Raw genomic sequence first — 24473 nt, 5'->3', positions numbered from 1 at the left:
GAGCCGTGATCCGCAGGAGATCAGCTGCTCAGGATGTGAACAAAGGCTTAAACATCATCTACCTTATTCATATTTACACAGGTCATCATTTGAATCGGTGTTTTTGTTCTCGATAAGACGCACAAAGGTGTTCAACTTTGGACAGTATGTTGTCAACGTTGTTATACTTCATGCCAGCCTGTCTGGGCGGTGTCCGCGGGAACTTTTTGTGCTTGCGTACAAAAAGCAAACAAAACATTTAGACATCTTCCATGACATGCAGAAACCAAAAGCTCAAACCTGACGGTGGAATATACCATGAGGAACATCCTGTCACTGCTCATAAACTAATAGATTGAGACTATAATAATAAGGCCCTTAAGAGAATATAAGCTCATGTAGGTTTATGTTAGCAACATGTGGACTTAAACCAACTCCAGAGGGATATAAAATACTACTTTTCTGTTGTATTGTTGTACATTTTTAGTATCCAGCACTGGAAATGCCTAGATTTTTTGTCCCTTATGAGTATAGAGGTAATAAATTCACACTCTGACCACCAGGAAACAAGATATCTTTCATATTAGATCTTGGGAACATTTGCATATAGGCTTATCTTAAATTAATATGTTTAAAAACCTCAACCAGCGCTGTTTAAACTCTCAAATATACAAAAAAAAAAAAGCTAAAAATCATGTTTTTTGGGGGGGCCTCAGAGAAATCTCACCATGAGGAAACTATTAGATTCTCCATCTCCGTGTCTCCTTATTCTCCCACATCGTACATCCTGTACTTAACACACGTCCTTAATCAATGCAAACATCATAATAAAACCAGATGAACGGAGCAAAAAAATATCCTGCAGCCAAATCCAGTGGTGAACCTTTGATTAACTTAAAGCAGTTGTTAAAAAAAAAAGAAAAAAAAAAAAAAAGAGTACAGAAATATGGTGATAGTTTTTTAATTATCTTAAAAGCTGCTGTTCCGTTTTGTTGACAATATGTCTCACGGTTTAAAGTAACACAATCCTTTAAGACGGTCCAGATGTTAAAAAGCGTTTGCCACGGCCTCTTTTTTCACTTGTGTATAAAATGCTAACTTATTAACAGAGCTTAATAATCCTACTTTCTTTCTTTTCCTTGAAGTTTTACAGCAATTTAGAAATTCAGTTGGGTGGGAAAACACGATTGTGCAACAGTTTAAATTCGTTGAGACGTATGTGGTTGTAATTTAAGAGCTGCCTGCTACAGCTGCTGAACTAAACAGGTTCTAAAACAGACTTGTCGCTGCCTAGCAACCGTTACCCCACAGGTGATTCAGGTGCAGTATATAGGCGAAAGCAGGATGGGCTTTGAAGGAAATGCAGAGGTGTTAAAAAATGGATAAGCTGTGGTGCGGCTCCCCTCCCACTTTCATTCGTTTATGACTTGCTCACTCACACGGCCAAACGGAAGAGTTGACAACTTTCCTGCATCCCTGCTGTCGTTTGTCGCTGTCACCTCGCTGTCATCGTCGGCATCAAATATGAAATGCTGATCGTCAGTCATTCGTGGATTATTTATGAGCGCCGGGGCTTCTTTACCACACGGCCGACTGTGAATGCAAAACACTAGGGAGCTGCAGGGTTTGCTGATAGTTGTGCGCTGAGGCGCATATCCTTCTCGGTGAGCCCCTTTAAAGGGCACTGGTTGCGCAATACCCCGATCTTATTCAAGGGCAGCAGTTTTCCAGCGGTTCCGTCCGACCTGCACCAGACGCTCGGACACCCGTGCCGCTCTCATGTTTCATTTTTAAACCAACACACACATTCTTTAATCGCTCTCTGTATAAACATCTTCGCCACAGCCGCCTGTGTTTTCAGCGCTATCGGCGTTCACGAGGGCTTGAGTGCTTTTGTAAATACTACAGCCAATTAACCAGCTCCTTAGATGCATAAATACAAACAGTTCCTGCTGATTGGAACATACCAAATGTGTAAAAACCTGGTTTGTTGACGGCCACAAAGTGTTTTAGACGGTTGTTTTTCTTGTGGTGACCCATTCCTGAAATGCATAAAACTTTATATTGCTACTGTGCATCGTATGGGCTGTTACTAATCACACGTTGGTTGGTGCTTGCCAATAATAAACAAGTCTCAGTGCAGAAAGTTTGACTTTGTGCCTTTAACTGCAGGAGTAAACTTGGCATACATCCAGTTTCGGTTTAAGTTGCACAGAGAACAAGTATCAGAGGATTTTGTAAACGAAATATGCTTAATTTGGGGACTTTTGCGCAAACAAAACATTCATTGATTAATTTTATAATGCTTTCTTATGCATGTTTATGTGCAACTGGCCTCAAGGAAGCACAGTTACCTAAGGACAAAACGAAGGAGGGTGCTGTGGTGGGAGGGTTACATCAGCCCCTCTGTAGTAAGAGTTGGAACCATTACCGTGGCAGTAAAAGTGGGCTCGTGGGGTAGAAAAACCTGGAAGCTGCAGTGTTTAAAGCCCATATAAGAGTACTAGATCAAATTAAAGCTGTAAGACCTCGTTAATGTCTGGCTACTGCGTCTGCACAGTCTGCAAGTTATGAGGTTAAACTACAAGGAGGCATAAATCTAGTTTGGCACCGACCCCAGATTCCCGTTGCGCGCTCCCTCTTCTAGATTTCCTAGTGCAAACCTGGCTGTGTGACCCCTTTATCTCAATGTGGCTAGTGTTCAGTGACGAGCCGCGGGCTTCCTATCAGTTCTACCGTGGCCAACATCAACACTGTCTTTCCGGGCAGGGCCCGCACCGCAGCGAGATCCAACTTATCAGGGCCAGCCAATGTTCTCGAAGGAGAAAGCAAAGGAGGCCCGCGACGATAGCCTACATTTACAAGTGGCAGCGCGTCACTTTGACGTTTGTTTGTTTGCTCAGCCGCGGGCATGGAGGGAAGGTGGCATTGGGTCACCTATAAGACTTGTACTGTACTGAATGTGCGCTCATTTGGTGATTGTGCCGCGGGATACAGCGTGTCTGTATCATGCGGAATACAGTCAGCGCAGGAACTAGATAACAGTGTCTCATTGGCTGGCGCTGATAGTATGTCAGTGTCTTATTCAGGGCGGGTACTGCGGAGGTGATATGGTGCCTAGGGGCGTTGGGCGTGTTTGTTTGTTTCTATTGGAAACTAAAGTGCTCATAGGTGTGACGGTGGGCGTGTGTGTGTTTTTCTATATGCCATAACCCTGTAAAGGACTGGATGATGTACACTGACACTCACCTAATATAATCTGGGGGAGGCTGCACGCTGATGCTTGCTGACATAAGAGGCTCCAGAAAAGATGATGGGGGTGGATGGCACAAACAAACTACTTAATTTAATGCAATTTAGTTCAAAGAAAACTTATTTTACTTATTTTTATTTGATTAAATAATGCAATGTCTGTCCACTGTCTGGCTTTATGTCCACTGAAAGTATTGCGTTAACATGTTAATACATCTGTGTCTTTATAATAGTTGTAGATTATGTAAGTTTTGGTTGATAGAAAGCTAAAACAGATACCTCTGGTAAACCACAATTAGTCAGACAATCAAAGACGTTTCTTTCTTGTTATGTGCTCAAAGCAGAGAATCTGCAAAATTACTGTTAACTGATAAAGTCCTCTGCTTTCAGTCATGTAACTTGGCCAAGCTGGGGACGTCAAGTGGAAAGAACAGATTATAAAACATTTTTTTTCCATTTGCCAGATGTCATGATTTAGCGATTGTACTTTTTTTTTACGTGCAAAAATGTACCGCTGGCAGAGGCCCTTCCTCTGCTGAGTCACTGCTTTTATTGGGCTCCCTCAGCGGATCGATTCTTGAAGCGAGCGGTTTCGCTAAGTAGTCCAGGTCTGTTTAAAGTTTTCCAGCTTCCAGTAATAGCATTCGGGTGACCCATATTTTATACCCGATCTGCTTTTTATTTTTCAGTTGGAGCACAAAGGAAAACTTGTTTCTTGTTATGAGATTTATCTCCTGGGACCCTTTTTTTTTTTTTTTGGGTAAAAAAATTACATTCATATCAGGTTTTTCAGAAGAATCTCTTTTGTAATCCGATGAATCAGATTGGCTCTGTGTTTTAAAAAGAGCACATTTTTTGCTGTGGTACACGTGGTCTCGTCCTCTCCTGGGACGAGCCCTTCACTCTCAGATTAGCTCCCAACCCTTTGTCTATAAATGCATATCAAACCTGTTCTTCATAATGACGATCCCTAAACACTTGTGGCCTCTGTACACAGTGTGCTAACAGCAATCTTAAAGGTTAATTGCGTGCGTCATCGCTAGAAATGTGTCTGAAAAAAACTCGGTCACAATTTGTGTCAGACTCATATAGGTTGAATTGTGCTAATATAACATGAATAGACTAAAAAACACAAGTTGAGACGTAGAGATTGCATTGATCTATGTTTAATGTTAAAATTTGTCCCTGCACTAAAAAAGCTAGATATTTGCTTCTGTGTCGGATCTACGTCGTAGGGACCCTGTACCGTGGCCCAGCATGGAGATCGCCACTATTGTGATCAGTCCAAAATGCGTTTCTTCCTTCTTGCAAACACAGATATTTATCTTTTTTTTGCTGCTCTGATTTCAATAAAATCAAATTTTAAAATAAAATCGTACCACTTGGCACAGTTTGAAGTACACAGAGAACACAGCATATTTAGTGGCGTACTTACAGAACGACGCCGGCACACCAGCGCACAATGCTCAAAACAAACCAGAAGTACAGTATAAACCAAGTTTTACTGTGCTTTATTTAAACACAATATCATGTACAGTAAGCCATGTTCTAATTGGCTGGTGTGAAGATGTAACTCCTTGTGTGGTTGCATTGTGGGAACTTGCTCCATAACTGTCTTCCCAGAGTTCAAAACTTCTACTTTAGGGTGCTTTGCTCGATTTAAAAAAAAAAGTAAACTAGTCGCTATACTTTTGGAAAATGTCTCAGTGTTTTCAGTATTGACAGAGTGTGACTGTACAGCTTTTCCTTCTGTGGATAACATGTGGTCACGCTGCAGCTTGGGCCCTAGAGAGGCCCCGAGTCCTGCTTCCTAAACAAACCAAAGACCTCAGGCTTTAATAGCTGTTTGGGCTCTGAGGGCCATAGTTGGTAAGGGGAAAAAACCTGCTCCATGAGGTTACCCCTGGTCGTTCCTGAACTGACCATGTGTGTTAAAGCGTGCAGGGCAGAGGTGTCAGCAGTGTAAACGTTCTCCGAGTTGCCATGTGAGGAGTCCTGCGATGAATTGGCCTGTGGTGTACAGTAATGGCGCTGCCTGTTTTTGGGCCTGGCGCCTTTCAATTCTCATCAGCAAGCACCGCAGCCTGTTTTCTCAGTCAACAGAATACCTTAATTTGTAATTCCCCCCCAGATGTAAACGGTGCTGGTTTTTGTGCACATTTATCTTGAAGCTGTGTGGGTTTCTAAAGTCGGCGCTCAAACGACAAATACGCTCTGAATATTGGAGCGGCTAGTCAAGGATTCATAAATCTTTAATGCTGTTGCCTTCCTGCGACAAGGGCACTACTTGCATACCATCACTTCGTAAACTATATCCGGTCCCTGTTTCCACATGGCACTTGATAGCACATCCTTGTTTGTCAGTGTAACTCTATGCTGCTGCCCCTCATGCTGCCAGGGCTAAAGTGGAGTGCAAATAAACCAGTTGCCAGTCGCACAGTTTGGTGGTAGCACACGCTTCATTTTTTGCTCCTTGTGAAAACTGCGCAAATCTTTATTTAATTGTGAGGCGAAGGGAAGAATGCCGCAATTCTTTCCAGGTATTTGAAAAGCGATCGCAGAGGATTTTCCTCCGCTTTGACTTCACAGAAAGGCAATAATAAACAACGCGAACGTGCGCCGAGATGAAAGCGCCTTTGCAAACAAGTTGAGACGCTAGAGATCCCTGAAACCTTTGCCGTCGGCTGGGCGCACAGCCTGGGGTCATAACAACTTCAAAAGGCCTTACTCCGATCCTCTCCTCTGATGTCTGTCAAACGGCGGTTTCCTACAAAGCTTAGCGTGGTGTTCAGTTTGGAGTAACACATGTAGAGATTTGTTTGTATTGGGACGTGTCATCCAAAGAAAATTTTACTTGATTCACTTTCAAATACTTCCAGTAATCGACTTCAAATGGGAAGAACCAGTAAATTTCAACTTATGTGGGAAGATATTAAAAAAAAATTTTGGTATGCGTCAGATGAGCCGTAAATGGGACCTTCATGGCTTTATAAGTTATTTAAATTATTAATAATTTAGCAGTAGTTCAGTACATAAGTTATTTATAAGAAATTATTTTAAGTTGCCAGGTTTCGAGTTGCTAAATGTGCTTTGCTGTGCATTATTTCCAAATCAGACTACCTGGCAACCTGAGCATCGGTAATTAATGAGTTATAGTTTATCCATAAATCACAAGTGACATGTGTATTTACATATAATAAATCTGTTCGTCACCGCCTTTTCTAAAGTGGTACCAGCAGTGATAATAATAAACAAAAACCCGGGTTTAGTTTTCAGACAGTTCCTCTTTGTTCCGGTGAAATATTACATAGCTTTACTGCTTCAGCTCCCACTTTGTTTAAACTGATTGTATCTCACACATGCAATTTGTGTGCAAGAGGTCCTGCTTCATTTTAAAAGTACAAAGCAAACTTTTGGGAGAAGCTGGCTTCGGTAGGTTTAAACGATCCATAAAATCAAGTATGTGCAAATACGGCATAGCTAAGGTCTTTAAAACATTTGCGGTAACAACCGGTACCAGATGTCTTGGCAGTGTACCCAAGGAGAGGGAGATACCTTTAAAAGCTGTCAGATATGTATTGTCGTCTACATGCTGAGGCCTGTGGTGTCTTAACGGTAACCCGGGCGATCATTATCGCAAACATTTTAAGATAATTATCACCGTGGGAATTATTGTAATTAAATTCGGGGTTTGTAGGGCGCATCCGAAGCGGCTGGAGCATTTTAGGTTTCATTTTCAGATCGCAAAAAAATTATTTCTCATCCGTTTCAGCGTTAGAACCTGAGATGTCAAAGCACCAACAAAAAGAAAAGGTGCAAGATTTAAAATCAGAGAGGCTCACACACGCACACAGACGATGGTTTCTGGCAGCCACAGTCGCCAGTTGGCTCAGTTTAATCAGGTTTAAGGTTAAGGGCCCTCAGGTTCTCCACGGCCCTTTATAGCAGCTGAAGACGCAACTGCGAGAGAGCATGACAGGCTGTTACATCCACTGTGCCAATGTACCTAACGCACAGTTTTAAATAATGACGCTCAGCTGAGGATGAGGAACCGCTCGATATATGTTGTCTATTTATGGTAGTGCGAGAATCTCATGTGACTTTCACATCATTTCAGACTGTTGTTGCGGATGCATGGGGTTGTTTGTCACCTTAACAACCTTATTACATAACAAAGTTAGACTGTATGACCCCTATACGAATCCTCATGTCGAACAGTATTGCCGTATTTTTAGTGACAATACCCTTGCGAGCCGTGTCCTGCGGGCAACTTGTGATCTTTCAGTGGCTAGTCGGAGGGGGCCGCAGTGTTTGTCTGCCTTAACACAGAGAGAACAGCTAATATACCTCCAGCTCTTCAAAATTTCCGTCCCTTGGGGTTTTATTTGATTCGACTGGAACAAGAATGCCCCCTTGTCTGTATTTGACCTGACCCGAGAACAAGCTGAAGTCAAACTTATATTCAGATTCAACTGGTAAAGCCGGAAAGGACACACTGTTTATCTGAGAAACTGACGTCCGCGATCAGCCTCTGCAAGTCTTTCATATTGATATTTATTGTCCTGACATTTTCCCTGCATTTTAAATAAAAGCATTTAATGGACACCTACAAATACGTCTTTGTGATTCCCGCAATCACAAGCTGCCGTGTAAGAAGCGCAACAAAAGCCAATGATACAGTGCCTGTAAATGGGGACGAATGAGGGGCTTCGAAGCTGTAGCGTGCAAGGGACGAGGTACAAGTGACTGTTACGGCGTGACACAATGCTCCGCTTGAAAGGATTATTAAAGAAGCGGGAGTCTTGCGAGGGGAGGAGGGATATCGTTAAGTGCACAGCAGTTTATAGTCGACTGTGAACTTAATGAGTTACTAAAAGCAAACACCGGGCGGGTTAAGAGATGTCAAGAATAACAAAGTAAACAGACGATACAAGATCTCCTAGCACTCAAACAAATCTTCGCAAACAAGGTGAAGCAATACTTCCTGAGACAATCTCTACAGTAAAGCAAAACTATATTGACATATAAACCACCAAGAGCACTGACGAGTACATTTTGTGGCTGAAACGTACCGAACAAGACCTGTTTCAGTGACAAGAAAATCATCAGCGTCTAGAAATCATCACATCTGGAACCGCACTGACAAAGGCTCGCTTGACAGACCACTCCTCCCGATTGAAATACATAAGAGATAGTGTAATCCTGCATCTAGGTGGTAATTAGCCGGGCGCCACAAGTCAGGTCAGGTTCTCAGGGCGAGAGCTGCAGTCAGAGGCTGGTTTGAGTCCTCAATCCTTATGAGATTAATGGCTAACCTCCCTCTGCCCGCTCCATTTACAGAACATGTCAGGTTTTTCTTGGAAAGAGCACACTGCCGCCTCAGTTCTCACCTGCAAACATCTAAATGCGACACTGTACCAGTGTAAGTGCCTACGTGCATGTTTGTACAAACTGTGTGTCACTCAAGGTGGGCACGTCGGCCTCAGAGCTCTGAGGTCAGGTCGGTTTTTCTTTTTTTCCTTTTCTTTCCCGCGTTGCCTTTGACCTCAATCCCAGATCTCGGTGAGCCGTTTGTCACATGAGCTGATGGACAGTAGATTGTTAATGCAGATCCTCTCCTGTCTTCTCCCGTCATTAAAAGGACTCTCCGAACTTTATCTGGTCTTCATCTGGAGGGCTTCTCACTGCCAGGCTCTGGGACCCCAGGACTTATGGCCTGATAAAACCACTTTAAATCATAAATTAATGGCAGGAAGACAGTTTTAGTCCCTGAAAGGGTTCAGTGAGAAGTCAAGGCAGATTGGAAGGTGTGCCAGAGGGTTTTGGTGATTTCTAGATTTACGTAGAAAGTTATAGCTTTCTCTTTCACATATCATAAATCTGCCGTGACTGCACACTGTCTAGCTTTAGTTAACAGCTGCTTTTCTAGGGGTAACAGTTCATCTTGACCATTTTTTAAGTAAATTATTCATTCCTCAATTAAGAAAAAAATGGAGAAATTGTCCATCATCATTTCCCATTAGATAGATAGATAGATAGATAGATAGATAGATAGATAGATAGATCGATGGTAGATAGGTTTTTCTGATAGATGTATATCATTATTAATGATATACAAACAAGACTACAGCAAATACAAATACTTTTTTTGTTTTTAATCAAACTATACACACCATATGTGGCATATTTTTAAAGATATACTACATCTTCAGAAGGGTAGGCTTGGAGAGCCCCTAACTCTAACCCTAACCCTGTCAACAGATAAGAGCAAGATACAATAAGGGCTGTGACACACAAACCTAATGGTCCGTTGAGTAATAGGCAGTTTATGCTTCTGCGTCAATTTGGCGCCGTAGCTGTGCGTAGTATTAGTAGTAGTAGTAATATATTGGTCCGCTTTAGTATTTCCGGCTGCTTCTCCAGCTCCGCAATTTTGATTTTGATTGTTTTGGATAAAAAATAAAGATGGAACACACCGAAGAAAGATTGACTGAGGAGGTTCGAAGGTACAAGCATTTGTACGACTCGTCTTTTGGCAAAATTTTGGCCGCCATTGTTGAATGTGAGGCAGGAAGTAGAAACAAAAATTGACCCCGACTGACAAAGAAGACACTGCGCTGACTAGCGTTTGGGGTGGCGTTTTGACAGAGCGACGCAGACTGACGAGCGCACAAGTATAAATGACTCACAAATGTAGGTTATGGCGTCTATTCCTGCATTGGCATAAACTCCGTTTAACCTGCCAATCTACGTTCAAAGGGATCTCTCTGATTGGCTGATCAGCTTAGCAAACCAGAGAAAGAAGAGAAACAAATCCACAAACTTAGATATAGTCTTGATTGCGGAGTCACAGTCGTCTGTCGGTAGTTCTTTAAAGTCGGTTGGATGCGTCCGACCTTAACAATCTTACATCTATAATTATCTATCTGTTGAATGAATACTGATTTCAGCGCAATACTTAACAGTATTCTCAATTCCATGTTTAAAATGTGAAAAATAGAAATGTAAACCCTCTGTCTAACCCTCACACACAAATCCTGCCAGACTATAAGTAGTATGAGTGAATCCAGTTTTCTTCCTTTCCCTGTTTTCTCTCTGTAAGATTCCAACAGATACCACAGCGTTGTCGTAGATGTTACCCAACTCCAGCCCAGACTCCCTGAATCGGTTTCAGTGTGTCGTCAGGACATTGCTCGCGCGCACCGCCTGGTTCGGTGCAAACGTTTGGCTGTCATGGCGTGTTCGCGTCCCGGTTGTCATAATAGGGGCGCTGACAGGGACTTCTTAATACCACAGCCTCCTCTACCATCAACACTGCTTATGTAACTCCACTTATGTGGCACCGGGCCCAAGTATTTCCAGACCCCCAACTCAACACACACCTTGCAGAGGCTAAGAATAAATTATCCAGCTGGACGAGACGGCGGTATAGGAAAACTTTTAAGCGGGAGCCCGTTTACACACCTCCGACTCGTTTTTATGGATATACCAGCTTGTTCTTTCAAAAACGGAGAGGGTTTATTTTTGTGGCTCCCCTCCCCTCCCACCCCCCCTGCAACGCTTTCTCCAGTGTTATGCAATGTTTATTGGCCTCATTTTTCAGAGAGGGGTGGAGGAAGACAGTGTTAGGGGGCAGATAGTTTAATATTCATTGGATAAAAACCTTTCACAGTGAAGATGTCTTCTCTAGGAAAAGGCTTCTGACTAAACTGAGATTTTTAGTCTGACTAAAGCAGACTATAATTATCTCTAATAACGAAATACATAGTCACGTTTATTAGACCTTGCGTGTCAGTTGGTTGCTGTCATAAAGTGGAAACGGTCTCTGAGGCATTACTGAATGATTGGGTTTTATTTCTGCTATTAGTCACAGCTTTAAGATTTCGCTGAGGGGCGGCGGGCGTTGTGATGTGATGCTACCCCAAAATTAGCCAACACTGACAACAGTGTCACCCGATGACTGCACCGCAGTTGTGATACGGCTCGTAATTGGCTTTTGTTGCCTCCATCTGTATTTAATTCCTACCGCACTTTCCAGTTTGCATGTGTTTAAACGAACAATGGCTTGTTCTGAATCATCGCCTGGTTTGGATGAGTCACATGAAATAATCACCCATTATCAGCCCCGGCTCGCATTTCATTTCCAGGAACGCCTGCATTCAGCATTTCGATGATTTACCATCATGCCAACCAGGATGCCAGGCGGTAGTAAATCTTGTGGTTTTGGAAGTGCCCATGTTCTCCAAGTGGCTGGAATGCCCGCCACAGCTCGTGCATGTCGCATCGACTCTGTGCTTTGGTTTCTTCGCACAGGCGACTATCCACGGGAGACGGAGCTGGCTATGCAGGGGTCTGATGTTGTTGCGCTTAGATACATAAATATCCAGATGCACATCAACCCATAAACCCACTGACTCACTCACCCTGGCTGCACACCCTCGCGCCATGATTTGTGTCATGTTACGTCTGTTTCCCTGTTTCTCAGAACACGGTGATCTATGGCAGCTGTAAAGCTCAATGTCCATAAAGCTATGAAGTGCATCCTGCACAAATGAAATCACGACTGAACTGACTTATGCAGAAGATGCGTGGACATTTGCATCACTTTTTTTTGATCATTTTCGCAAACTTTTTACTCTTAACTCAAGGTGAAAAACCACTCACTATTCGGTCCTACAAATGCAAAAGCGGCCGCCTGTTCACATCGTTAACTGATCTCTGTTGACCTTAAAGCCATCCTCATGGTCAGAAGTCGCCTCTATACCTTGTGTTTGAGCCCTCATGTTTGAGTTGCTGCCGTAACATGACAGTTTGACAGGTGACTGACGCAGGTAAAAGGACTTTGTGTGACTTCAAGCTGCGCAGGCCTCCGGACAGCCTGCCCCCTGTGTTTATGATGATGATAGCTTAGCGTAAGCAGCTGCGGCACCGCCTCCTCTCTCACTGGGAGAGAAAGCAAAGAGGAAGAGTGAGAGGAGAGTAGCGGTCAAGCTGATTGTAAGCATAAACATATGTAGAGCATTTTCTCAGAATTCGGCCTCAATGCAGGATTCATGGCCCCGTAGTCTCCCAGGAGTTTTCCACTAACCACCCACCACAGGCGGAGTTACACCAACAGCAGCTAAATTGGACCATTCATCCTAGAGGAAGCACAAAAATGTCTTTGTTCGTCCAGCGTGATTGCAGTTTTCTGTTTTACATACATGTTGGAAATCTCCTGCTTCTTGAATTTGTAATGACAGAGCTCCTGTTATTGGAAAATGTGATTATGCAAGTGGAGACTCAACCAGACGGACGGACCTGGTGGTTTCCTATTCCTCGGTGAGCTCATTAGCTAAAGCAACCGCGACTTATCAAATTGGTCCCATGTTTTTGTGTGCGTTTGTTTGCTGCTACATAGTTACATAACCATACATAACCCTGACGGGGCCAGAGCATGTGCGCAGTAAAACTTGAAGGCGCTGCAACTCAACTGTCAACACAACCGTGTTTTTATGTTCGACAAAGCAATCCCACGCCAAAGTCCGTTTACAGTTGTAGAGCTGTCAATCATAGTACGTGCTGAACAGATGCAATTTGTGCAGTTTAAATTCCCTTTTACACTTTCTTCTTCTACTGTGGCAATACTCAAACAGAGATACTTACGATATGTTCATGTAAACTTTCTCTGCAGACCCGAAAGCTGACCAAGGCAGAGAGACAGCGTTTCAGCGAGGAGGTGGAGATGCTGAAAGGGCTGCAGCACCCCAACATCGTGCGCTTTCATGACTCCTGGAAGTCGACGGTGAAGGGCCACAAGTGCATCATCCTCGTGACTGAACTCATGACGTCAGGCACGCTCAAAACGTAAGTCCCCCCCCCCCGGGCCTTTTTTTAACTCTATGTCTAAAAATGTGACCATGAGTTCACAAAAGGACCAGAGAACAGTTTTACTTTGGAAACAATGCTGTAAATTCACTTTAAAACTTCCCCTCGGCTGTCAAAAATAGGAGATGAATAAATTTGTGGCACTTTAAAGCTTCCTCCTCTTGCTGCGCGTGTTTAGTTTGAGCTGTTCTCCTGATTTATTTATTTTAGGTACCTTAAGAGGTTCAAGGAGATGAAGCTGAAGCTGCTGCAGCGCTGGAGTCGTCAGATCCTCAAAGGGCTTCACTTCCTGCACACGCGCACCCCTCCCATCATCCACCGGGACCTCAAGTGTGACAACATCTTCATCACCGGCCCCACCGGCTCCGTCAAGATAGGAGATCTGGGGCTGGCCACTCTCAAAAGTGCCTCTTTCGCTAAAAGTGTCATTGGTATGTGTTTGTGTTTACCCTGCTCAGATCAATTCAAAGGGTGGGCATCTAGAAAACTATTTGATTTACAGTTTACAGCTGGAATAAAAACATGCAAAATGCCACCAGACTTTAAATAGAAGGAGATTCAAATGAAACAGGGATCACCCTTTGTGTAAATATCTTGCATGTTTGCTTATTTTGCCTTGCTTATTTAGCCGTTCTTCTTTCAACCTGCACACAAGCGACCCTGTGTGCCTCTGTTTAAATTCCTGTCTGCATTTTTAAATGCAGCATCATTACCAAAATGTTTTTTAATTCCCATCGAGCAGGACCCGGGAGTGCTAACCGTCTCAAGCAGCATAAAGACTTGTTGATTCTTGTTGAAAGTGGCACTTAGATTTAATTTGCCAAGCCCAAATTAATCACAGTATCTCTTAATTACTTCATAAAGAGGAACTGTGTGCTCAGTGGTCTGGAAATGACTTTGTTTTTGTTTTCTGTCAAGATTAACAAGATAAAAAAGAAGGTTTTTAACCGAAGTAACGGCATGACTGTGTCTGGCTGGCAGTCAGTCAGTCCACCACTTTGATCCAGACTCAGATATCACAAGAGCCATTGGATGGCTTGTCAGGAAGTTCGTCTGCCTCAGGATGAATACCAATAACGTAAATGTCTGACCTTTTGTCTAGAGCCACCAACGGGTCAAATTCTTCAGTTAATGACTAACGAAAAAAACAATGGGAATTCCCATCAGCCTCATCTGTACTCAGTAACTAATGAGCAAATGGTAGCATGCTCACAGGCTAGGACATGCTTAACGTCGTGTTAGCAGTGTTGCTGTGAGACTCTACCTCAAAGCACAGTCAGATTCTGATGCCGCGTTCGTTGACATCCGTTGAAAATGACTTGTAGCTTGTTGCTCCTTTCCCACTAGTGTGAACATAGCTTTAGCATCGCAAAAAAAGAAAGGAATCTCTTCATCCAGATAACCAAAGAGCAGACACTCTTAAGTTAGCAGCTAGCTGGTGAAAATTTAGCAGCTAAAGAACCCGATATTTCCCTCAGGAGTTGGTAGAGACCAAAACCGAGCTAAAAGGCAGCTGTTTGCTAACAGGCTTGAGTTTTATAAGGTGATCATGGGTTCAGAGTTGGGTTAACATCTTCTCCTTTTCGCCCCTGAATCCCGGCAGGAACCCCAGAGTTCATGGCCCCAGAGATGTACGAGGAGAAGTACGACGAAGCGGTGGACGTCTACGCCTTAGGAATGTGCATCTTGGAGATGGCCACCTCTGAGTACCCGTACTCTGAGTGCCAAAACGCCGCCCAGATCTACCGCAAAGTCACCAGTGTGAGTAAAGGGAAAAAGGAGGATCCCCTAATTTCCTCCCCCCACCATGTTTAATGTAATTGTCCACATGTGTTTGCCTTCCTCCGCATGCACACCGAGATTAGGCGGAGAGGAAGCAGGATATCTTGCAGTATTTACGCGTACGTCCTGAACACTTGGAAAGAAGCGGGGCCCGCGTGGAATGACATTTGCTCTATTAAAGGCTCAGTTTCGTCCATTACGAGCTCAGGAGGCAGAGCTTTACTATAACCTGACCGCTTTTCTGTTTTCAGCCTGCAGTCATGACGCAGGATTACACACGTTCCACTCACTGATTGCCAGTTTCTTTACCAGTTCAGAGATCTTGCCTGACTGGTTGTGGCTATCATTTTCACTGCTGTATTTCCTTTGTTATGATAATTTCCGAACAGAAAACAGAACAGAAGTGACTCCTTGACACAAATACATATTAAGTTTTCGTTTTAGCTTGCAGACAAAAATATATTAACTAAGTGGTTTTTGCATCGGAAGATATCTTCCCGAGGATGAAGAGGGCGCAAAGCTCATTTTCATATTTGAGAGGAAAGTGCTGCTACTTGAAAAAATATAAGCAGAGTGATTTGAGACAGTGGCATTACAGCATTGCCTCGAGGCTGCTGTATTTCAAGCCGCTCCCGGGTGTTAAGCAGAGCGTTGACGCCGCCGTGGGCAAGACGAGGCGACGGAGAAATTATATGTTTTGGAAAATGTGTCTCACTCTTTACTTTTCAAAGGGGGCTGTTTCTTTCCTGTGTGTCACATATGCAGCACAAACAGCGTCTGACGGAGCTTGGAAAGTGAGAAAGGGACAATGCCAACAAGTCAGAGTGGGTCTGGCTCCTCCGCAAACAGGAACACACTGTAATAATGTTTATATTGTAATAATGTCCCTGTGCAGTCGGTGAAGCTTAGCCTTTAAAAAAGAAAAAAAAAAACTACTAACTGGCTGCGCTTTTCACGATTTGGTAATGTTTTACGTTCAGATGACGTGTGAATTTATTAGTAAGGCCTGTTACATTTTTCATAACATTAACTACTAACCTATTAAGTTTATGTCGCTTTTCTCTTAAACGGCTGACTCGTATTTGAAGTCACTTGCTATTAAAGAGTAAAGAAGACTGGATTTGGCTGGATTTGAACACGTAAGAGTCTTGTTTGTGTTTTCATTTTTACATCAAATTACTAGAAGAGTACATACTTTGGAGCAGTGCTTTTTTTTCCTAGACATTATGTGGCCAAAAGTATGTGGACAATTGAGCATTACACCCATATTTAATAGCTAAACATCTTATCTGGGGTCATTAACGTGCTCCTGTGACTTTATCCGGCATTATCAGGAAGTTTTCCAGATGTTGCTGCCTGGCTGCAGGGATTTACTCCTGTATACAAAGGAGCAGTAGTGAGGCCCAACTCTGATACTGGGCGATGAAAGCCTAGGCCTCGGAGATGCCATTCAGCTTCATCCAAAAGTGTTGGACGGGGGTTGAGCCAGAGGCCAGTGAAGTTTTTAAACATCAAACTAGGAAAACTTTGGCATCGTCATGTTGAAACAGGTGCCTCTCCGTGTTAGCCCTGGGTGTACCCTGCCTCTCGCCCAGTCACAGCTGGGATAGGCTCTGACCCCGCGCGACCCTCCGGAGGACAAGCGGTCACAGAAAATGAAAGAAAGAATGAATGAATGTTGAAACAGGAAGGGGCCAAAGACCGATAAGATTAAATTATTAGAGTAATAAATTAGATTTGACTTTGTAATTACACACAGTGTGGGGAAGTGCAGTGGAATACAGAGCATCCTGTGTAGCGCATCCTAAAATACATATTAATAGAAGACATGTAACTGGAATAAATGCTTTTTGAATAGTTTGGATAGAAACAAAAAAACTAAATACATCGGCTGAATGAGTCTTTAGTTGTATATTTAATCACATTATTTAATCTAATGTGATTAAACTGTGAAAAATATCCACAGACCAGAAGTATTTGATGTCCGTATACTTTTGAAATCAAAATTGATGTCAAAGACTATTGCACAGATTTACATGCAGGACATAAACATGCTTCACACTCATTTCCGTGCAAAGTAATTGGTTTAGCGTGAAGGCATGGATCCTTGTGCTCCTTGTGCTCTTGGTACGACACACTTAACAGAGTCAATATGACAGCAGCGTGTTTGTCAAGCTTTTATCTGGACCTCTGTCGCCACAGGAAAGGAGCTGTGTCGCAAATTAGATTTGGATCGATGGAGAGATGACTTATGGTGAAGGTGCCTTTGAGGACGGGGGAGTAAAGGAACCTCAGTGCTCCACGCTGGGTCGCATTTTACATGAACGGCATGTCTGTGACTGCCATGAGGCCTTTTTTGGGGGGTCTTTTTCGTCCAAAAATCATCTGAGGAGCAGGGGCATATATAGTAGGGTAGCTATTTATTATATGGTACAGCAAACCTCTGAGACACTTGTTGCATTTCGTCCTCTTCGCTGCCGTGTGAAAGCTTCGTCCTTTGTTTTACTTACAAGCAGCGGAAATATCTTGAGAAAATTATTTGTGGTCATAACAAAAAGGAAGTTACTGTGTGACATGTCAGTCTTTAAATGTGATAAGAAAGTGTTGTACTCCTTCTGGTAGCTCACATTATTTGGGTGTTTAACATCGTCAGGTTGCTCGGTTATCAGCCGGCCAAACATCTTTCCGACCTTGGATGTTTTTCCTTTCTTATCAGCGTTTTTGCAGGAATCGGAGCTCTGCTTTAATCTGTGTACATTCCTGTGATGACATTTGGAAAGAAAAAATAGTGAGAAGTCCTGCCTGAATATTTCTGAGATAAACTCTACAGCTGTTGCGAGTTATTAAAATCCCTCGCCGGATTGGTTTTAAGTGGAAAAAGAGAGGAGGAAGGGGAGCATCTTGGGGTTTTTCCATTTCCGTGAGCTCTCTGTAATGTCCTCCTCTGGTGTTGACATGATCGCAGAGCCGAATGTCATGCTGGCTGGCGGCCCGTGTCACAAAGCAGAGGATTACGTTAGCATGCAGCGCAGGTGGGGGTGGCGGCTTCGAATTGGTCTTCCGACAGGAGAACTGTGGGGTGAATTCAAGGAAGGGATCATTGTTGCTGGCCACTAGTTCCCCTTAAAGCGCACTCAAACTTTTTATATTAGGAATGAAGCCCTACAGAGAAAATGAAGCACAGTAATCTCTTCTCTCGTTGTTTTCACAGGGCATTAAACCTGACAGTTTCTACAAAGTGAAAGTCCCAGAACTAAAGGAGATCATTGAGGGCTGCATACGTATGAACAAAGATGAAAGGTAAAACAGAAAGCACACGTTAGGACTAATGGTATTGAAATAATAAAGTGTGTAGCTCAGAAGTTGCTGCAGAATCTATGCAAATATGTTTCCGCATTAAATGATCTTAGCATGTTTAAACAGATTACAAATTTCGTGTTTTTTTTTCTGCAGGTACACCATTCCAGACCTTCTGGATCACCCCTTCTTCCAGGAGAACAACGGCGTGCACGTGGAGCTGGCGGAGGAGGACGACATGGTGAAGTCGGGCCTCAAGCTGTGGCTGCGCATGGACGACACCAAGAAGCTCCACGGGAAGTACAAGGACAACAACGCCATCGAGTTCCTCTTCGAGCTCTACAAAGACGTGCCCGAGGAGGTGGCTCAGGAGATGGTGGGTCAACCTTAAATGCTTCGCTGACCCCGGTTAGCAAGGAGACAGAGTAATAGATTCCAGATCAGAAAAGATAGAGGCCGCCTCAGCCAAACCCCCACATGTTATCTGCATCTCAAACTTGATTTATAGTGATAGCTTTTTGTCGGGAAGGTCACTTGGCGTAGACTCCTAATATTTTTTTTCATCCCAGTTAAGCCTTAAAGTCCTCCTCTCAAAAGAATTTACTTAATCTGGATGCTTTGGAGAAAAAGCAGTTTGATTAGAAGATAAAGTGCAATCTTCTTAATGCTAATTTGTTAGGAGTGTTGGCAATAACAAATTTAAAAAGCAGCTTTGTGTCTATGTGGTAATTTAATATACTGTTGCAAGATTACCTAACATCATATCATATTAGAGAATGAGGAAATTTCTATTTCCGTTTGCTGCCTTTTGACCTTTAGCAGTGAAAGCAGCCACACTTAATGCACCTCAGCTTCATTATGCTTCTTTTACAGCTCGCTTATGGCAGTAGAAACGTTGAAACGCAGCCCGTAAAGAGTGCACCTTGCACAGTGTGTCAAGGTCACGGCTCAACATTTAATCACCAGCGGTTCGAAATGTGAGAGCGTGTCCCAGGAAGCAGCCCGGGTCACGTCTTTAATAATATAATGGCTCTCGTGCTTGTTACCGAACAGGCCCTTATGTCATCTCCAGAGCCCCTTCCGCAGAGGTCACTTTTAATGAAAATGCGAGCCACAATTCCTCGCTTGTTTACGTCTTTGTGGTGGTTTTCATCAAGAACAAATTTAGCATCAGCAGGGGGACATCTAGTCCGGCTGATCTGCTGTAATCTGACTATGTGTTGAGAGGCAGTCCCACTCTGCTGGACCGGGTGTCAGAAGAGGACGTTCAAGACGCCAGAATGACAGGCTGCAGTCCGCGTGTGTTGAAGCTGAAGTCTGTGCGTCTGTTTTTTTTTTCAAATCAGACGTTGTTAGGCCACGATAAGTTCACAAAGTGCGACAGTCCTGCATATGTCCTCCACATATTGCATCAGTACACCATTCCTAACACTCGTGTTTATGTTGTACCCTGACCGCGTCTGTGTGTTGTTATGCAGGTCGTGCTGGGCTTTGTGTGCGAGGCAGACTTCAAGCTCGTGGCGAAGGCCATACGGGACAGAGTGACGGCCATCAAGCGGCAGAGGGAGAAGCTGAGGCGGCTGGCGGAAGAGCGGAAGAAGAAGCAGGCGCAAGAGGCCATAGATGAGGAGCCCGAGCTGCAGCTCACCTCGCCAAAAGTCGGTGACGTTGTTGCAGCAGAGTCCCCCACGCCGACCCTGACGCCTCCGGCCCCCATCCTGTCCCCCGTCACCAGCTCTGTGGACTCTGGCGTCAGCTCCAACTACCCCGCAGAGCCGGAGGAGCCCGAGGCAGACCAGCACTTCCATGTCCGCCACAACAGCTTGTCTTCAGCTAATTGTGAGCTTCCCGAATGCAGCAACCCCTGAAAATGCCATGAAAATGCATGTTTTTGCAGTTCACATTTAATTTTCTTCTACATATTACTGCACACTGAAGACACACAACACAAATAATTCACCTAACAGCAGTGCTTCTCTACAAAGCTTTGCACAACCTCAATAAAACACAACTTACATGATATGAAACGTGTGAAAATGTACAATAAAGCAACAAAACAATGCAGCTATACTTTAGTTCGAAGTTTTATCTACCACAATACATCGTGATTTATTATCAATAACTAAGTTACACTTGGAGCAGAAGTATAAAGTAGCATAAATACTCAATTAAAGTATCTCAGACTTGTGCTTATGTCTTTAATTGTATTATACCAGCTTAAATAAGCAGTCACACCTGCATTAAATAGGTCTCCGCTCCACTTCTCCACCTCTCTGATGTTAAACTCTGCAGATACAGGATTTCCAACATCTGTACAACTGCACTGAACAGAAAGCTGTTGCGATCTTGAAGCACATGGGGGGGATACAGCGAAATGTGAAACTGTGGATAACTAAATTATTCAGTTCTTCTAAGTCCTATCTCATGGTGTGCACGCATGCTGTGTTGATTCTCAGCTCCTAAAACGACAGGCCTGATATTTTTTTGATGGTCCTAATGCATTAAACCTCTCCAGCTAATTCAGTACGAAACTCTTTTTGTTGTTGTTGTTGTTGTTGTTGTTGTTGATGTGTATAGTGTATCTCAACTTGATGTGTGCGTTTCATTGTGTGTGACCGCCTGCGTGTCGTGTGCGTGTCAGGCCCCAGCTCGGTCACATGCTAACGGCTTATGTGCTTTGTTGAAACAGCTGACTGCGAGACGGACGGCTATCTGAGCTCCTCCGGGCTGCAGGATCCACTGGAGGCCGGCAGCTTCAGCGCTCCTGTGACCCCTCCCACCACGCAGACCAGCACCCCTGCTGTGAACGGTCTCCCCGTCCCGGCCCTCCGCTTCCCGTCGGTGAGTGGCGCCAGTAAAGAGCTTGTTATCAAAATGCACAGGGTGGTAAGGGAAGGATGACAAGACCTCCTTTTTCAGCAAGAAGTAGCTATTCACAAATCTGGATTAAGAACTATAAGCGATAACTGACTTATAATAGTCAAGCTAGAATTTTGTTAACTATGTTTTTACATGTTGTCACTTTATAGATTATAATCTTTAAATTATTCTTCTGCTCAGCAATAATTATGTATTTATCAATACTTTTCTCAAAGTCAGCACATATTTTTTTTTACAGTTGCATGACTATTTTGTAGTATAGCTAATTTTAGCTCGTTATGAGCTAATTAGCATGCTAACAGATTTTTTAAAAACTTTTAATTGAAGTTTTTAAAGTTTGGCCTGCTCTTGGCCATGAAGTGAAATGAGTCGTCTAAGTTATCATCCTGAAGGGAGCATGAATATCTTATCTTAGATATCGAGACTCTTTAGTCAAAAGCCCAAAATGTCAGCAGTCATGCTGGGGCTAAAGGAAAACTTACCAAAGCGATTGGGGTTTGTCCTCTGGGAACCATGAATGTGTGGACAAAATGTCACAGTCCTGAGATATTTATGCTTGAGACAAAACCGTAGACGACCGCAATCGCTATCTCTACTGCCGACCCGTTGGCACGGCCAAAAATATGACCAGGCATGTCAAAACAATGGTTAATTATTATTTAAGGGATGGTGTTTTGAAAGAAAACAAAACACTTGTGTTGAGATAATTAGTTTGGATTTAATTAAATGCCGACACTATCTTCCGCTGCTAAATCTCCAAATGAAAAAGTAATCAGTGAAAGTCTCCATCCATGTTTACCTTACCACATCCCTCATTTCTATTCTTAGAGTATCGCAGTATCCAACAACATTGAACATGGCAACTCAGGGCCCCCAAGTGGCTTCAACTCCCCTGTGGACAGGTAAAGTTCCTCAGCCTCCTTTCCTCTTCATTTTTTTTTTTTTACTGCCTTCCAGTGGAGCTCAATAGTCCCTTCCTTATTGAAGATACAGACCTGGAGATCAGTGTGAGATTTCGTAGGGATGCCGTGCTCCTGTAACTCCTCCTCCTCCTCCTCCTCCTCCTCCTCCACATCTGTGGGGCTGCGACAACAAGCTTGAGGCGATGGACCGGCTGCGTTTCAGGCTGTTTTTATTGAAGTGAGCTAGATTGGACCCTTGCAGCTGGGATGTTAGAGAGAGAGAGAGAGAGACAGAGAGAGAGAGAGGCTTTAGTCTCAGCAGGAGTGCTGACAGTGGACCAGTAGATTATGTGCAAGGGTTTAGGAGGGCTTCACCCGGGTTGTAAGAATGATAACTGGACAAATTGAGATGTGATACAGTTGGTATTCATTATTGATTGGTATCTAGATTGTTATTTAGATTCACCAATTAGCCCATAAACTCTTCTTACATCCTCTGATAAGAGATTCCAGGTTTATTTTAGACGCTAAATTCAGTTATCTGACTGTTTGTTCCTGCTGTGTTGAGTTATATCTGCTGGTATCTACGAGTTCCTTCGTTAGAAGAAGGTGACCAGTATGGAGCCATGTTTTCTCCGTTGCTGCCTACATTAATTCTGGCTTTGTTCAGCCTTGTTTAAACAACTGGCTGTTTTGCTACCTTCATGTTTCTGTCCTTCCTGGAAACCCATCGTTACCCAACCGGGGGGTTGCACGTATGTGCAGGAAGAATGGATTTGTCCCAACTGGAGAGAAACAAACAGATTGTTCTTAGGTGCTAATATTTTCCTATTGAAAAGATTCGGTCAACACCACTCCTCTCAGTTTGATTCCTTCCCATCTTGCCAGCCTGTTCTGACTAAGGTGGTTGCATCAGGCTTTTTTAGTGTGTTTGGGCAATTATTCTGATTTTTACTGGAATACTAGTGTCCATGTTTATTAAATTGCTTGAAAATCCATAAATTGTGTACTAATCAGTGTTCACAGTTAAATTTTAACTTAATTCTTGCGCTTTAATACCGTATTTAATATAAATCATGCAGTCAGTGGCTCAGACAAATAAGGTTTTCTGTGGTTGGCAGGGATTTGACAGTATCTGTCATATCCACGATGGACTCGGATGTCAGGAGTGGTTGAGTATCTTGTTTCGCAACGGCTTAGCCATGCACTATTCAGGATCCAAAACATACTCCCAGTTGCTTAATTCCAACTCTGAGAAAAGCCCTTGATTAATGATGAGCAGGACTGCATGTCAGAAACCACAAAGAGAACAGTCGTTTGCAGTATCAACACAAATGTTAAGCCTTTTTTTTTTTTTTGGTCCAGTTTCCAGGTACTCTGTGTTTGAAGGTGAAAACAGGCGTTTACTTTGAACTGGAGTTACCCATGAGGTGGAGGTTTTTAAATAGAGAAGGGTGGCCGCTGCCAACCAGTAGGCCTGTAAATGTTTGCAGCCTGTGCTGGGGAGGTGGACGAAGGGGAGTCGGTAACCACAGCGATCCAAAAAGGCCCAAGAGACGCAATTAGCTGAACCGAAGCTTTTTATAAAATGCACAGAATCCAGTTATCTGAAAGCTAAAACTGCATGATTGTGTAAATACAGCAGGTCACGTGGACATGTTGCTTTCCCAGGATGAACACCAGTTACTTAGGGCCGCTGTTAAACTGTGTAGTCTAACTTGAGTGTTTACACTCGTGAGACACGGCTTTATAACACATCACGACTTTATTTGACACTTCCGAGTGCTGTTTATTATTATGGGTGATGCTAAGATAATCAGCTCCTCAGATCTTTTACACTTCTGTTGCGGATGATGTATTGACACTGAAATTGCTGTATGCTTCAGTGGCTTGTTCGGGTGTATGTTCTAACCGAGAGCACATACGATGCACTTCTTCGCAGCTACGCCTCCGACGTGACTTCGGGCTTGAGCGACGGCTACGAGGGCCTGTCGGAGAAGAACGAGAAAACGGCCGCGAGGCGAACCGCCACCAAGCTCTTCAGGAGGAGAGCGCGCTCGAGGCTCCGCATCACAGGGGTACCACAAATCAAATATTTGGTTTAATTACAGCGCCACACATTCATTTTTGCCACATGATAAACAAATAAATCAACCTGGCTGGAATGATTAAATTAGCCGAAACATTTTTTCTTTATGAGCGGTGAAGCCCCACCCTGATTGTGTTACGTTATCAGCGGCTATGCTGTCCTTCCCCCGGCTACCGCAGTACTACATTACTCTTCTGATCAGGACACTCTGTGGCCTTTTAATGAGCGTGTTTGGACTCGCGGCAGAGACAAACAGATCATGCATAACCACATGTGCACACAAAGAGGGCATGGTACAATACACACATAAATACCCTGCGTGTTACAGTCGACTCGTATAAATGCACACAGGACTACATGTTTGCTTACACACACTGTTCCACTTGTGTTTAACCTGGTTTTAGAGGGTAAACAGGCACCTGTCG

At 43.5% G+C, this 24473-nt stretch overlaps 1 protein-coding gene across 4 annotated transcripts in view; it reads left to right on the top strand.

Moving 5' to 3' along the window:
• The window catches only part of wnk4a (WNK lysine deficient protein kinase 4a), a 39195-nt gene that overhangs the window by 3047 nt on the left and 11675 nt on the right, over positions 1 to 24473 (top strand). For 3 of the 4 annotated variants that reach the window (XM_084567982.1, XM_084567983.1, XM_084567981.1), the window contains exons 3-11: positions 12905 to 13077; positions 13309 to 13529; positions 14702 to 14859; positions 18092 to 18180; positions 18334 to 18553; positions 19656 to 20016; positions 20867 to 21018; positions 21886 to 21959; positions 23902 to 24037. In XM_084567982.1, the coding sequence (XP_084424108.1) occupies positions 12905 to 13077; positions 13309 to 13529; positions 14702 to 14859; positions 18092 to 18180; positions 18334 to 18553; positions 19656 to 20016; positions 20867 to 21018; positions 21886 to 21959; positions 23902 to 24037 (1584 nt within the window). Of the gene's footprint in view, positions 1 to 12046; positions 12553 to 12904; positions 13078 to 13308; positions 13530 to 14701; positions 14860 to 18091; positions 18181 to 18333; positions 18554 to 19655; positions 20017 to 20866; positions 21019 to 21885; positions 21960 to 23901; positions 24038 to 24473 lie in introns of those variants that run through there. The other variant, XM_084567984.1, reaches the window with a different exon arrangement.

This window comes from Chelon labrosus (genome assembly GCF_963514085.1).
Source record: "Chelon labrosus genome assembly, chromosome: 19".
NCBI classification, from domain to species: Eukaryota; Metazoa; Chordata; class Actinopteri; order Mugiliformes; family Mugilidae; genus Chelon; species Chelon labrosus.
The sequence above is the reverse complement of the archived record's forward strand: the minus strand, read 5'-3'. Positions and strand labels throughout refer to the sequence as shown.